Source organism: Balaenoptera musculus, chromosome 4 (genome assembly GCF_009873245.2).
Source record: "Balaenoptera musculus isolate JJ_BM4_2016_0621 chromosome 4, mBalMus1.pri.v3, whole genome shotgun sequence".
NCBI classification, from domain to species: domain Eukaryota; kingdom Metazoa; phylum Chordata; class Mammalia; order Artiodactyla; family Balaenopteridae; genus Balaenoptera; species Balaenoptera musculus.
Window position 1 is genome coordinate 17300479 of NC_045788.1, and position 16983 is coordinate 17317461.

A 16983-nucleotide genomic window follows, 5' to 3' on the forward strand; every position below is an offset into this window, starting at 1 on the left:
TACACAGAAATCTATTGTATTTCTATACACAAATAATGAATTATCAGAAAGAAATTAGTGTAACAATTATATTTACAATTGTAACCAAAAGAACAAAATACCCAGGAACAAATTTTGCCAAGAAGGTGAAAGACCTATACTCTGAAAACTATCAAACACTGATGAAAGAAATTGAAGACAATATAAATGAATGGAAAGATATAAGAATTAATACTGTTAAAATGTCCATACTATCCAAAGCAATCTACAGATTCAGTGCAATCCCTATCAGAGTATCAATGGCATTTTTCACAGAATCGGGACAAATAATCCTAAAATGTGTATTGGAACCACAAAAGACTGTGAAAACCAAAGCAATTTTAAGAAAGAACAAAGCTGGAGGTATCATACACCCTGATTTCAAACTATGCTACAAAGCTGCAGTCATCAAAACTGTATGGTCTTGGCACAAAAATAGACACATAGATCAATGGAAGAGAATGGAGAGCCCAGAAAGAAGCCCACTCTTACATGGTCAATTAATGTACAACAGTGGAGCCAAGAATATACAATGGGGAAAGGACAGTCTCTTCAATAAATGATGTTGGGAAGCTTGACAGCTACATGCAAAAGAATGAAACTGGATCACTTTCTTATGCCATATACAAAATATAAACTCAAAATGGATTGAAGACTTAAATGTGAGACCTGGAACCATAAAACTCCTAGAAGAAAACATAGGCTGTATACTCTTTTACATTGGTCTTAGCAATATATATTTTTTTGGATCTGTCTCTTCAGGCAAGGGCAACAAACAAAAATAAACAAATGAGACATCAATCTAAAAAGGTTTTGTTCAGCAAAGGAAACTATCAACAAAACATAAAGGGAACTTACTGAATAGAAATACTTGTAGATGATATATCTGATAAGGGGTTAATATCTAAAATATATTTTAAAACTCACACAATATCAAAAAAACCAAACAGTCTGATTAAAAAATGAGCAGAGGGCATGAATAAACATTTTTCCAAGGAAGGCATACAGGTGGCCAACAGACACATTAAATGATCTTCAACATCACTAATCATCAGGGGAATGCAAATCTAAACCACAATGAGATCCTCACATCTTTCAGAATGGCTGTTTGTTATCAAAGAGACAACAAATAACAAGTGTTGGTGAGGATATGGAGAAAAGGGAACTCTTATGCACTGTTGGTGAGACTGTAAATTGGTGCAGCCACTACAGAAAACATTGTAGAAGTCCGTCAAAAAATTAAAAATAGAACTGCTATATGATCCAGCAATTTTACTTCCAGGTATTTACCCAAAGAAAACAAAAACACTAATTTGAAAAGATACATGCACTCCAATGTTCACTGAAGCATTATTCACAATAACCAACATATGGAAGTAACCTAAGTGTCCATCGATAGATAAGTGGCTAAAGATGCTGTGATACACACACACACACACACACACACACACACACACACACACACACAATGGAATTTTACTCAGCCATAAAAAAGGAATGAAATCTTGCCATTTGAAACAACATGGATGGGCTTTAAGGGTATTATGCTAAGTGAAATACGTCTGACAGAGAAAGACAAATACCATATGATTTCATTTATATGTGGAATTTAAAAACCAAACAAACAAAATAAGACAGAAACATACTCACCAATACGGAGAACACAGTGGTGGTCACCAGAGGGTAAGGGGGTGGTTGGGTGAAATAGATGAAGGGAAATTGAGAGGTACAAACTTCCAGATATAAAATAAATAAGGCATGTGGATGTACTGTATTGCATAGGGAATATAGTCAAATATGGTAATAACTTTGGTGACAGATGGTTACTAGATTTGCTGTGGTGATCAATTCATAATATGTATAAATGTCAAATCACTATGTTGTACACCTGAAACTAATATAATATTACATATCAACTATACTTCAATTTAAAAAAAGGAGGGGAAAAAAGCTAGACTTGGGGGCAGTTGTCTCGGTTGTAGGTCTTAAAAGTTTGGGTGCACAATGTGGGGTTCAAGCTCTTTGCTCCTCAGGGAGAAGCTCTGGATTTTGAGTTTCTACCTGACTGTGGGTCACTGTGCTGTGTTGGGGTTTACAGCAAGATTGTGTCTCAGCATCTCCTACCCGCTTAGGTGTGAGTTTTTTCTCATTTGCCCAATATGTAGGAGTCACTCAGCTAGTTTTTAGGTTTTTTCAGAGGAAATTGGTCCATATGTAGCTATAGATTTGGCATGTCTTGGGAGGAGGTGAGTTCAGGATCTTTCTACTTGACCATCTTGAACCAGAACTCTGAAGTCAGTCTCTTGAAGAGGTATCTGTACTCCCTTGTTCATTACAGCATTATCACAATAGCCAAAATATGGAATCAACCTAAATGTTCCTCAAAGAATAAATGGATAAAGAAAATGTGGTATATGTATACATACACGGTGGAATATTACTCAGCCTTTAAAAAGAAGGAAATCCTATCATTTGCAACATGGATGAACCTGGAGGACATTATGCTAAGTGGAATAAGCCAGGCACAGAAAGACAAATAATGCATGATCTCACTTATATGGGAATCAAAAACAAGTCAAACTTATAGAAGCAGAGAGCAGAATGGTGGTTACCAGGGGCTGGGGGTGTGAGGGAAATGGGGTGATGCTGGTCAAAGGGTACAAAGTTGCAGTTATGTAGAATGAGTAAATCTGGAGATGTAATGTACAATATAATGACTATACATTTAATATAATATTGTGTTAAATACTGGAAATTTACTTAAAGAGGGTAGAGTTCAGGTCCTCTCATCCCTACCCCCCCCCCAAAAATATGGTAACATTGTGAGGAGATGATATGTTAAGTGGCTTTACTGTAGTAATCGTTTCACTGTGTATATCACATTATTTTGTTATATATTTTAAATACATACAATTTTTAGTTACAATGTTTTTACATTTTTTAGTGAAATTAGCCACAGTAAAAAAGTAAAAAGAAACGTAAGATTTAAATTAATTATGTATCTTATTTAACCCAATATATCTAAAATGTTATTTCAACATGTAATCAATATAAAAGTATTGATGTTTTACCATTTTTTTTCTTCCTAAGTCTTCAAGATCTGTTGTGTATTTGCACTTAAAGACATCTCAAATTGGACTAGCCACATATAGCTAGTGGTGACCATATTGGACCATGCAGATTTGAATTACAAGAATGCCAGAAAAAGAGAATGGATAAGGGGAAACAGAGGCAGGGAAGAAACAAAATAATTTGAGAAAATGTCCAAGAACTAAAGAATACTAGTTTCCAAATTGAGCAGGCTCTGAGCCCAGCAAAATAAGTGAATTAGATACAGACCACTAGGGACTCAGAAACCTCTATAGGCTTCAAAGGAAAAAAAAAAAAAAAAACAGGTCACAGTCAAAGGATCAGTGGCTTTAGACTTCTCAACAACAATGGATAAATGGAAGACAATGGATCCGTGCCTTTAAAATTCTGAAGGAAAAGAACCACCAAGCTATAATTCTATAAATACCAACTACATTGGGAGTAGATAAAAGGTATTTTCAATGATCCAAGATCTAAAAATGTAGCTTTTAGGAAGCTACTGAAGGATGTGTTACACCAAACAAGGAAGTAAACCAAGAATGAGGAAAATGTGAGATATAAGAAACAGGAGAAAGGTGAAGGGAATCCCTAGGGTGAAACTGTGAACCAGGCCTAGAGATCAACCAGTCTAGATGAGAGTACGTCAGAAGGAACCAAGAAAGACTTCAAGGAAATGCAATTGATAGAATACCGAATGGGACTGATTATGGATGTAGAAAACTGGTAGAGGTTTGGGGGTTGAATTAATAACATGTACTGTACCCCAAAAACTAAGCAAATAAAAGAGAAAAGGAAAATGTAGCTATAAATTCTGAATGTTGAGTAATTTATCTATATATTAAGAGGCTGGGGAGGGCATGTGGGTAAGGTGGAATGAATGGCAAAAGAGCTGAAACCTCATCTTTCACAGTGCAAAATTAATCCACTCCTTAAAACAGAAATATGAGAAAGGAGCAATATAGGCATCTTAACTGAAATGTAAAGATAAAAACCAAAATAATCAGGTGTTGAAAATGGTTGGATCTGGGGAAGAGAAAATAAAGGTCTGCCATTTTTTCTAATAAAGTTTGTAAAACTATGTCTAAGTCTAAAGTATACACATATGTAACTTTTAAAAGAAACATGAAGAATAATAAATCTGAGTGAATAAAGGACCTTTAACGGGCCATTGCTAATGAGTGTCCTTATCTCCTAGCATTGAGTACTGGTTCCGCTGCATGGATGTGGATGGGGATGGTGTGCTCTCCATGTACGAGCTGGAATACTTCTACGAGGAGCAGTGTGAACGGATGGAAGCCATGGGCATTGAGCCCTTGCCATTCCATGATTTGCTGTGCCAGATGCTTGACCTGGTGAAGCCAGCCAACGATGGTAAGATTGAATAAAGAGCCATTTGCGTTGTACACCTAGGTGTGCGATGCAGCCTCCGTTGCACTGTAACGGAGTGTGGGATATAATCCTGGATGGTCCTAAATTATTTAACTTCCCAGAGTCTTCCAGACAGGCTTTCCAAATACAGAAGTATTTAAGTTTCTCCTTTATTGTTAGCATAGAACCAACAATTGATGGCAAATTCTGTTTAAGAAATAGGCTTTTTCAACTTAAAATAGAACTACCATGTGATCCAGCAATCCCACTCCTGGGCATATATCCGGAGAAAACCGTAAGTTGAAAGGATACAGACACCCCAGTTTTCATTGCAGCACTATTTATAATAGCCAGGACATGGAAGCATCCTAAATGCCCATCAACAGAGGAATAAATAAAGAAGCTGTGGTACGTGTATAGAATGGAATATTACTCAGCCATAAAAAAGAATGAAATAATGCCATTTGCAGCAACATGGATGAACCTAGAGATTATCATACTAAGTGAAGTAAGTCAGACAGAGAAAGACAAATATATGATATCACTTATATGTGGAATCGAATTTTTTTTTTAAAAAAGATACAAATGAACTTATTTATAAAACAGAAGCAGACTTAATAGATATCAAAAACAAACTTATGGTTACCAAAGGGGAAGGTGGGGAGGGATAAATCAGGAGCTTGGGATGAACACATGCACGCTACTCTATTTAAGCTAGATGACGAACGGGGACCTACTGTATAGCACGGGGAACTCTACCCAATATTCTGTGATAGCCTATATGAGAAAAGAATCTAAAAAAGAATGAATACGTGTGTATGTATAACTGAATCACTTTGCTGTACACCTGAAACTAACACAACATTGTAAATCAACTATACTTCAATAAAAATATTAAAATTAAAAAAATTGTTTAAAGAAAAAAAAAAGAAATAGGCTTTTTCCATAGAAACAGAAAGCAGATTAGTGATTGCCAGGGGCTGAGGATTTGGGAGGGGAGATGGAGTTGGACTGCTTGATGGGTACAGTTTCCTTTGGGGGTGAAGAAAATGCTATGGAATGTGATAGTGGTGATGGTTGTGCAGCATTGTGAATGTACAAAAAGCCACTAAGTTGTACCCTTTAAAATGGTTAAAATGGTGAATTTTATGTGACCTTTACCTCAAAAAAAAAAGAAATCGATTTTTATAATCAAATAAGCATATGCATATACTTTTAAACTTCAGTAAAAGTTTTTTTCACTTGCCAAAACAGCTCTTGAAATTTACCGGATTTGTTCTTACACAGGCAAAATAACTCTACGAGATCTGAAGAGATGCAGAATGGCTCACATCTTTTATGACACTTTCTTTAATCTGGAGAAATACTTAGACCATGAACAGAGAGATCCCTTTGCAGTCCAGAAGGTACCAGTATAGTTTTAACTTCTATTTGAGGGCTGCAGTATCAGGGGTTGTGTGCTACAGATAAAAATGGTCTGTGCCTGCAGGAATTCTGGTATTTAAAGAGGTAACATTTAAAACATTTCATCACATACTGAAATGAGAGAATAAAGGACCTAGAGCACATCTCTTCCCATAGTATTAGAAAGTATATTGGGCTTGATTTAACTGTACCATTCAATTTCGGGATGACAAGGTAATGAAAACTAGATGCTCTCCAAAATAAGACAACCTTCAGATAATGTAACACTTTTTCAAGTGGTAATGATCACTGTACATGACTATCAGTTTGAAGACATTCTACAGCTGAAGAGGGGTGAGCTGCCTTCCCCATACACAAAAACCTGTGGACTCTCAGAAAACCCATGTCTAGAAAAACACCAAACAAACAAAGAGCAGAATATCACCACTTCTCCTTCTAATCCCCTGTTTAAAGAGTAAAAATTATATTGATGGAAAAGAACTGTTTCAGTTGAGTCCTATAGGAGTACAAGTACAGGAAACTTTCTCAGTCTTTTCTTTGTCTTCCATATGTTGCATAACTGTACTTGTAAGAATACAAAGATCAGCTTCTAAAAACAAATACTCTGTACCGGAACTTGGGGCATATCAAGATGCATTATCACTAGCCTGAAGTCAGTATTATATTTCATTGAGTTTAAGATGCCCCATTATTTTATATACCTTTAAGCAAGAAAAATCATTGCCAATTGTAAGTCTGAGATGCATGCCAATTTCAGAGATGTTAAAAGGGTGGGGTGAAGTTCTTAAAATGGATTAAATATAGTAATTAAGACATTGTGTAGTCAATATTTAGGTACTTGCATTCTTCTAGGCATAACTAACCTTACACCCTAGGGCAATGCTAACTGAATTTCATCATGGAAAAACATCATTTTACCTAGAACATATAATCCAAGATGCTGCCTGTATTGTAGAAGGAAAAGAAAATATATGCCCTTTTTCCCCCTTCATTTCTTTTGTGTTATAAATTCTACTTTAAATTTTTTACCTTTAAATTTTCCTCTTTTTTCTGAGAGGTGGTAATTATCAACATTCTGAAAGTGCAGAAAGTGCGCAGTAAATTCCAAGCACTGTGTTGAAAAGACACTGGTTATATAGAGATGACTCAGTATATAAAGAATGGGTATATAGAGATGAAAAAAGACAGAAGAGCAAAAGGTGGCAACCAAGCATAGTATAGTGAAGGAAATGATTGGGGGGAGAAGGGCTGTTTCTAAAAGATAACACAGATAACACGGTATCTGAGCTGGCTTTGAAAGAAGCAATAAAAATTTGTCAGAGGAAGGGCTGGTACATTTCAGGTGGGCATAAGCAAACCACAAGTCACTCCAGATAGCTGCTGTGCAAAGTGCCAGAGGAGAAGGGGCTAGAGAAGAGCCTCTGATAACAAGGCTGAAGAATCTAGACCTAAACAGTCCAGCTGCTGAACAGCCTTATAATTTTGTAATTCAAGGTGTAGAAAATCACTTTAGGAATGTTACTTTAGCACCACTGTTAACATGTTTAAATGAAACATTTTTCAGATAGTTTTTTTTCAGTGATGTAAAACATTTGTAATGACCTATCTCCAATTCTTTGTCTTTGATTTTGTTTCCTGTGGCTGTCCTCTTCCCAATCAGGATGTTGAGAATGACAGTCCTGAGCCCTCTGACTGGGACAGGTTTGCTGCTGAGGAATATGAGACCCTTGTAGCAGAGGAGTCTGCCCAAGCACAGTTCCAGGAAGGGTGAGTGAGTCTCCCTTGGTCTTGTAGAACTTTTTTTAACAGGGGTAACCACATTAGGACCACCTTAAAAAATCAAGCTAGTAATCCTTTCCTATTTCTACCATTTTTGAATATCATAAAAATGAGTGATTTTAACCAACTTTAGTTAAATGAATATTTCCCCAGCAGTCTTCTCTTTCCTTCTTCACTAATTTCCTGAAAAGTCTTCTCATGTGCCATTTCCTTTAATGGAGTTGTACCTTTCACTGAAAACTGAGATCATTGTGCAGTCATACTACTTTGCTAGGGATGTTAGTACACCCTGTAAATACAGGAGGAGGCCAGAAGAACTGAAGCTCTTTTAAGTAGTAAAGATCATCATGTTTAAAACAAATCTTTATCAGACATGGTTTTGTGCTTTCAACCCTGAACAGGAAGTAACTTCTACCAAGGATTTATAATAGGGTATAATTCCATAAAGGGACTGTTGTAAGAAATTAAATTATCCAAGACTTTTACTGCTTAGAACATTTCAGTAACTATAATTTGCTGGCTCTTTTCATCTAGCGATTCCTTTAGCAGTTCCTATGATTCTTCCTTAGTCATTGTTTCTCTAAGCCTCTCAATTAATCCTTATTATTAATGTAATGCATTTTGAATAGGCAGTATATTAATTTGATTTAATATTCAAATAAAAGAATAAATAGTAAGTTTCCTGCTACCCAATTGTCCCCGGAAGCAACCACTGTTATCATTTTCTGTGTACCCTTCCAAAGACACTCCGTCCCACTCCCTCCCACACGTTCTCACACTCTCTCTCATACACACACACACACACACACACATACACACACACATAACATATATACATACATATGTGTATATGTATAAAAGCAAATACACATATACATTCTTTTATTTCTTTCTTCCTCTTACACATATGGTAGCATACTCATTATTTAGTTCCCTGCTTTTTCCACACTTTTATAAAGTTTCTGTTATACAAGATGAATAAGTTCTGGAGATCCGCTGTACAACATAGTATCTATAGTTAAAATATGGTATTGTGCACTTTAAAATATGTTAAGAAGATAGATCTCATGTTAAGTGTTCCTACAAAAGAAAAAAAAGAGAACACAAGGAAATGTTTGGAGGTAATGGATATGTTTAGTGCCTTGGTTGTGGTGATGATATCACAGATATATGCATATATCCAAAATCATCAAGATGTATTCACTAAATGTGTACAGTCTTTTGTATCAAACTTCAATAAAGCTAAAAATGATAACAACAAAGATTGTGAGAGCAGCATGGTGAACCAGATACTTGTATTTTATGATCATTGAGGTATAAATGAGGCATCACAAATATTTGGGGGGCCCTGAGGTGTATGAAAAAATTAATAAAAGAATAACTGAAGGTTGGAGAAAAAACAAATCAGTAAATTGGAGATTATTCCATAAATATATTTAATGAATGTGCTAAGTTTTTTATAACTGCATAACATTCCACTATATAGTTATACCATTATTTTACATTCCTCCGTTCACGAACGTTATAGTGAAAATAGTGAAATATTAGAGATATAATGTAGCAGTGAATAATCTTATATGTGTCATTTTATACATATGCGGGATAAATTTCTAGTGTGTCGCAAACAGATAGCAAACTTGCAGAGACATAGGAGGATTTTAGAGAAACCAACAAGAAATGATGCAGACACCCAGAACTAGCTATGGTGGGAGCATTTCATCCCTAGGCCTAAAAGGACAAGGAGGTGAAACCATCATCAGAACCCAAAGAGAAAAGCTATATGGAGAAGGTCACCTGACAGAACTTGTGACCTTCAGTAATGCGATTTAGCCAACCTGTGGCAACCCAGCTGAGAGACAGCTGCTAGAATATCCCGTTTCATTCTCATATCCTTCAGTATCCTGCAGGCGCTTTCCCTTTAGCTTCCAACCAGAAACCAGAAGACAAGAGAGCCCAATGGTGTGGTCCATTTGGGTCAGCCTCCTGGGGCACAGAGCTAGGGGAAGAGTAGATCTAGAGGGATAAACAGAAAATACCCAGCTCAGTAGATAATGTCAAATAGCCCTCCATAGAGATTGTACCATCTCACGCCTACCATTAAGTCTTGAGTATCTTTTTTGAGAGTACTGAAGAAGCCGTCACCAAACCACCATCTTTAATCTAGAGGTTTCCTCAGTGTGCTTAGCCACAAAACCGGGACCTCATTCTTATGTCAAAGACCCAGAGGGAGCCCTTAAAATCATTCGTCATTCATTGATTATCTTAAGTCTGAGTGCATCAGAAAAGACAGGCAAGTTGATTCACAGGCATGATTTAGTTTTTTGGCAGGGAGCTTCGTTAGTAGGAATTGGGGTAAGTGTACTGATCTTATGAAGCAATATCACTACTGTTAAGAAGATGTGTAGATGTTTATAATAGTGAAAACTGGAGACAATCTAAGCATTTAATAAGAAGATTAATAAAATTATCCTACATATACACAGTGCAAGCCCATGTAACCATTAAAAATCATTTTGTGGATGTATAATTCTTAACTAGCAAAGAAAAAATAGGGATGTGAAAGAAGGCTTTGAAAGGTCAAGTAAAACTGAACAGAAAGGAACAAAATAAAGTTATCAGAAAGAAAATTAGGTATATATAAGGAAAACAAAAGGGATCTAACTTATATATACTAGACAGTGGAGCAAACGAAATAGAAAAAAATATTCAAAGATAACAGAAAAGCTTTTCTGAAATAAAAGAAGACCTGAATCTGAAAGGTCAGAAGTCACACCATATCCAGGAAATACTGATGATGACTGGCCCCATAGATGTGTGGTGAATTTAACAGAATTCAAAGATAAATAAAAGTTTACTTTGGGGGCTTTTTCCATTTTTTAAAAATGCAAGTCACCAGACAAGAGGGGGAAAAAAAAATCAGCCTTGCCTCAGGTACCTCCACAGTAAAAATGAATACTAGAAGATCATAAGACAATATTTATACTAACCCAAGATGGCATTCAAACATGAAAACACAAATGGATATTTTCAAACATACAAGAACTGAAAGGAATAAAGCACCCATGAGCTCTTCTTTAAAGAGGACATAATCATAAAACCAAGAGATGAACCAAAATAGAGAGCCCAGAAATGGAGTGGCCATGGTGGAAAAGAAATAATAGTGAGTGTTCAATCCATTTAAATATAAAAGGATGGAGACAGAACATAATATTCCGGAAAAAATAATATAACTAAAAGTAGGATGTAGAGAGGAGGAAGAAATATATGTGTAAGTTTCATTAGCAGGGCCTCAACAGCTACCCTCTAAAGCTGATAAGTCAAGTTGAGGATTTAAGGCTATTAATTAAAATAAACATTTGAAAAACCAAAGCCAGACTCTAAATATTCTAATTCAATCAGAAAACATGTACACACAAAAAAGAAAAACACAGACCACGCAGCATAAAGATGACAGAACTAAAACAAATACTTTTAAGTCAGTGAATATAAATGGAACAAACTCACTTATTAAAAGAAAAGTATTCAATTATAGAATGACAACAAAAGTTGAATTAAAAAAGACTAAACACCCCAAAAAAGCTGTCCTGATAACATCAGATTCTTGAAGCAGAAACTCCAAAAGGAAAAAAAAGGAGAAATTGAAACCTGTTATTTGCAGCCATAATAAAATATTCCCTGAAAATGGATACCTTTGTGGCTTATTGTCCAGAGACCATTTACAAAATACATATTAGGCCACAAACAAAACTTCAGTGGACTTCTAAAAAGTAACAATAATACAGACTAGCTTCTCATTTCAGGAGGTAAACAAAGCATCCTGTAGTTTTCAGTCTCTCATACCATATAAAAATAAGAAATACAGAGCACCACTTGAAGTAATAGGAGAAACTTTCAGTGGACTAAAAGAAGGAAAGCAGATGGAATCGGATTGAAGAGGGAGCCAGAGCTTAGGTTCTATGCAGGAAGATGAGGAAGATAATTGCTACAGATAAAGGGAGCAGCGCTTACAGATGATTCATACCTTAATTTGATTGAAACCAAGAGCAAGAGGGAGACCAGAAGAAGAAGCATCCAGGGAGGTTGAACCCTGTACATCCCATCCTACCCGTAAAGGAAAGACAAAAGCAGTGAGTATGGGATCTTGGGGCAGCATGGCCCATCCATCCCCCTATTCCCATTTAAAACACTAGCAACCCCACATTGCTCTCTCCTAAGCAGCCAGTGCAGAGGCAACAGTCTGTTCTCTACTACATAGTAAAGTGGACAAATGTCAACCAATAAAATACTCAACAAATGGAAGAACTTTCAACCCTGGAAGGAGACTCACTACAACAATCAGAACAAGACATCAAAATGGGTATATTTACTTTTTTTTTTTTTTCCTGCACCGCACAGCATGTGGGATCTTAGGTCCTCAACCAGGGATCGAACCTGTGCCCCCTGCAGTGGAAGCACAGAGTCTTAGTCACTAGACCGCCAGGGAAGTCTGACTATTTTTAGAGAGATAAGAGAGAATATTACACTCTTCAAGCAAGACCGGCCAGTATCTTTCCAGTATCTGGAAATGAAAAGAAAAAAAATCTTAATGAAAAAACACAATCATTGGGCTAAATAATAGAATGGACACATCTGAAAAGTTGATTTGGAATATTGATTGTGATACAGGAGTAAGAAATCCTTGTAGAAGCCAGTAGAAATAATAGCCAAATAATTCCCAGAATTTTAGCTGTTTAAACAAATAAAAATATACACAGAAACAGGAATCAGCAAATTTTTTCTGGCCAGGTAGTAAATATTTTAGGCTTTGCAAGTCCTCTGTCACAATTACTTAGCTCTGCCACAGTGGTGTGAAAGTAGCCATAATATGTAAGCAAGTGAATGTGGCTGTGTTCCAATAAAATTTTAATAATAGACACTGAGATATTAACTTCAGATCATTTTCACATCGCGAAATATTCTTCTTTTGATTTTGTTTTCAAATCTAAAAAGGTAAAACCATTCTTAGCTCATGGACTGTACCAAAACAGGTGGTGAGACAGATCTGGCCCACCGATTGTAGTTTCCCAATCCCTGTAGTAGAGTGAAATTTCAGAACATAAAAGATAAAGAAGAACTGAAAAGCTACCGGAGAGGGAAAAGAAAAGATTACCCACAAATTAAACACAAAAAGAAACAGATACACTAACTAATATGTATAAAATAGATAACTAACAAGAACCTGCTATATAGCACAGGGAACTCCACTTCACTTTACTATACAGTAGAAACTAACACAACATTGTAAAACAACTATACCCCAATTTTAAAAAAAAGAAGAAAGAAATAGAGCATTTCACTGAAATACTGAAAAGAAAATAACTTTGAACCTTGAATTCTGTTCCTATTTAAATGTGAGGGCCAGATAAAGACATTTTTAGACATTCAAAGATGCAAAATGGTTGCCACCCACAGATGATCTCTGAAAGAAATTTTAAAGGGTATTCTTCAGCAAGAAGGTAAATATATCCTAGAGGAATAGTGGGATACAAGAAACAACAAAATTAGTAAAATTTATCCTTAGAATTAGGGAAGTATTGATTATAGATACTGTTAACAGAGTAAAAGAAGGTCAGGGTAATATGCCATGAATCTTTATTAGAGTGAAGAATATAGACACTGATAAATTTATATTTAACAATGACTAGAGTTAAAGTATGTCTGTTGGGCTTCCCTGGTGACGCAGTGGTTAAGAGTCAGCCTGCCAATGCAGGGGACACGGGTTCGAGCCCTGGTCCAGGGAGATCCCACACGCCGCAGAGCAACTAAGTCCGTGCGCCATAACTACTGAGCCTGTGCTCTAGAGCCCGCGAGCCACAGCTACTGAAGCCCACATGCCTAGAGCCCGTACTCCGCAACAAGAGAAGCCACCGCAATGAGAAGCCTGTGCACTGCAACGAGTAGCCCCTGCTCTCTGCAGCTGGAGAAAAGCCCGCACGTAGCAACAAAGACCCAACGCAGCCAAAAATAAATACATAAAGCAAATAAATTAAAATTTATTTATATATGTCTGTTAAAACGTTTAAGGACGGGGCTTCCCTGGTGATGCAGTGGTTAAGAATCTGCCTGCCAATGCAGGGGACATGGGTTCGAGCCCTGGTCCAGGAAAAGCCCACATGCCACAGAGCAATTAAGCCCATGCACCACAACTACTGAGCCTGCGCTCTAGAGCCCGTGCTCTGCAACAAGAGAAGCCACCGCAACAAGAGAAGCCACCGCAATGAGAAGCCCACGCACCGCAACGAAGAGTAGCCCCCGCTCACCACAACTAGAGAAAGAGCGCGCAGCAAGTACGACCCAACGCAGCCAAAAATTAAAAAAAAAAGTTTAAGGAAAATCACTAAAAGAATAAATATTAAATGGAAAACTTTCTAATCATTTTTAGAAAAAGACAGTAGACTATTAACTGGAAAAATAGTTGTATAAAGAAAACTCAGTCTACTAAAAGACAATGTGTTTATCAGTATTCTTTTGGTGAGAAGTGACTTTAACTCAAATTGGCATAAGGGGGGAAAAGCATTAGCAAAAAGGAAATTATTGGCTTATAGAACTGAAAAGTCTAGGGATAGTACTGACTTTAGAGACTTTGAGTTTATCTCTTTCATCTCTTAGATAATGCTTTGCTTTCATTCTTTCACTCTTCAGCAAGTTTTTTATATGTGGTGGCAAGATGATACCTTCAAGTTCAAATAAAAGAGAAAATCCCTTTCCCACAAGATCCAACAAAAGCCCAGGACTTGTGTTGGCTCTGATTGGCTTGGTTTGGGTCTAGTCCCTGAACCAGCTCCTGAAGGAATTAGGCCTAGAACTTAGCTTGGACAGGAGTCAAGTTCATCCAAACCATGTGTATTCCCAAGGAAAATTTGGGAATTTTGAAAATATGGCCCTAAAAAAGGAAATGCTATACTGGTAAAGGAACAACAGATGTCCACTACGGTAAGAAAGGAGACAAAAAGACAAACACAGACAAAATAAATGGACAAAGTAAGTCCAGATATAGTATGAATCACAAAACTCAGAATGGATTAAAAATCCAACTGTACACTATTCTTTTAGATTCATACCTAACACAGAGGTAACAGTCAAATAAATAATAAACAAGAGGAAATCAGGTATAGCAATATTAATGAGACAAAGATAATTGAAACCTTTAAAAGAAACTTACCAGTATTTCAGCAGCTGGCCATGAAAATAAGTTACAAACTTTATGCAATACATAAAACAAATCTGATAGAAATACAGGGAAAAATTGACAATCCCATAGTCATATAAAAACCAACAAATCAAACAGGCTAAAAAATTCATAAAGAATATAGAATTAGTAAACTTTCATAGAGGTACTCAAAAGTATACTTGGTACCCAACAAATACACATGGAACCATCACAATAAAGTACCTATTTATTAAGGCATGAAGGAAACTGCAACATTTTTTTAAATTACTAGCATATAGGCCACATTTGTTACTTAAAATGTAACCTGAAATTAACAACAACAAAAATGCACATATCTGGAGAGTTAAAATTAAAATTTTGAAAAATTAAATATATCTTAAAATAATTGTTAAGCTAAAGAGAAGATCAAAATACCAATTACAGTTTCTTTTAGAATCAGGCAATGAAAGTATTATATTTATTAAAATCTGTGGGATATGGACAGGGGAAAATTTGTAACCTGTAGACAGAAATAAATGAATTAGATGATGCATGAAAAAGGATGACAAAATAGACCCAAATAAAGTACATGAAAGGAAGAAGTTCAACAACTGTATTTCAAACAAAAATAAATCTATTAACTTATCCATACATACCCATATTCTGTGCCAAGCACTATTCTAAATATTTTAATTCATAAAACCTCTATTTTGTAGGTGCTGTTATCCCTAGTTTACAGATATTAAAACTGAACTACAAAAAAAAAAAAAAACTGAACTACAGAAGATTAATTTGTCAAATCTACCAACATATATAAAAGAATACATCATAAGTAAGGGGGTTTTATCCCAAGATTGCAACAGTGGTTCAACTTTACAAAATCTGTCATTAACAGATGAAAGGAGTAAAAAGGAAACAAAATATAAACTGATTCTTTGAAGGCATGTGATAAAATATATTTTCTGGTTTGGAAAAAAATCATAAAACTAAGCAAACTTAAGAGCACCTCCTTAATGGGTAAAGGGTATTAATCCCATGCCCCAGAAACAACCAGCTAAAAATATAATAGAAAAAAATCCTATTTGTGATATCAACAAAAAAAGTGACTCGAAAATATATGTGAAGAAAATATAAAATTTCACTAAAAGTTATAAAGATCATTCCCCATGTTAAAATTAATTTATTAATTTGATATAATCCCCCCAAATATGTTGTAGAACTTGATCAGCTAATTCTAAAACTCATACTGAACAATAAATACAAAAGAATTGCAGTGAGTTCTGAAAAGAAACAAAGGTATGGTGGGGCACAGGGGACGTGTACTATAAAGCCATAGTAATTAAACTCATTTTAGAATCCATGCCAAAACAGAAGATTTATGCAAAGCAATACAGTATATGATAAAGATAGTGTGTCAAGAAAAGTCTAGTCAGTAAAATGTTGGCTCTCTGTGGTGGAGTGAAAAAAGTACATATTAAGCTAATATCTGCATGCAAATAAAGAGTTTAAAAGCAAAAAAAGTGATGGGAGAAATTTATAGGGAAATTATTTATAGATTTGAATATATTTTAAAAGTGACAAATTCTATATCACAATCAAAAGGCAAACACATAGGGTTGAATACTCTTTCATAAATTGAATTCTTCAAAATCAATAGTTAAGAACATGAATATTAACCAATTCTACAACATCAAAAGATAGAAATTTCACCCAGGAAATATCAAAGAAAATTCCCACTTCACCAACAGTTAAAACGTAGTAGCCAGATATAACAATTTTAAGTGTTATCTGTAAACAACAAAGCCCCAAAATACATGAAACAAAAATTGCCAGACAATTCAACAATTATAGCTGGAGATTTCAACACTCCTCTTACAGTAACTGATAGAACTAGAGACAATCACTAAGGATACAGAAGACTTGAACAACACAGTCAATGTATTTGATCTAATCAATATATACACTCCACAAAACTAGCAAAATACACCTTTTTCTCAAATGCACGTGGAACTTCTTCAGGAAAGACCATCTGTTAGGTGAATAAAACAAGATTCAGTAAATTCAAATCAAGTATGTTTTCTGACCATTATAGAATAAAATTAAAATCAATAACA

General features: G+C 35.6%; 1 protein-coding gene across 4 annotated transcripts in view; it reads left to right on the forward strand.

The window, feature by feature from the left end:
* PPP2R3A (protein phosphatase 2 regulatory subunit B''alpha) overlaps nucleotides 1–16983 on the forward strand; it is a 210972-nt gene that overhangs the window by 178206 nt on the left and 15783 nt on the right. For all 4 annotated transcript variants that reach the window (XM_036850212.1, XM_036850210.1, XM_036850211.1 and 1 more), the window contains 3 exons: nucleotides 4304–4479; nucleotides 5764–5882; nucleotides 7562–7668. In XM_036850212.1, coding sequence (XP_036706107.1) covers nucleotides 4304–4479; nucleotides 5764–5882; nucleotides 7562–7668 — 402 coding nt within the window. The remainder of the gene's footprint in view (nucleotides 1–4303; nucleotides 4480–5763; nucleotides 5883–7561; nucleotides 7669–16983) is intronic.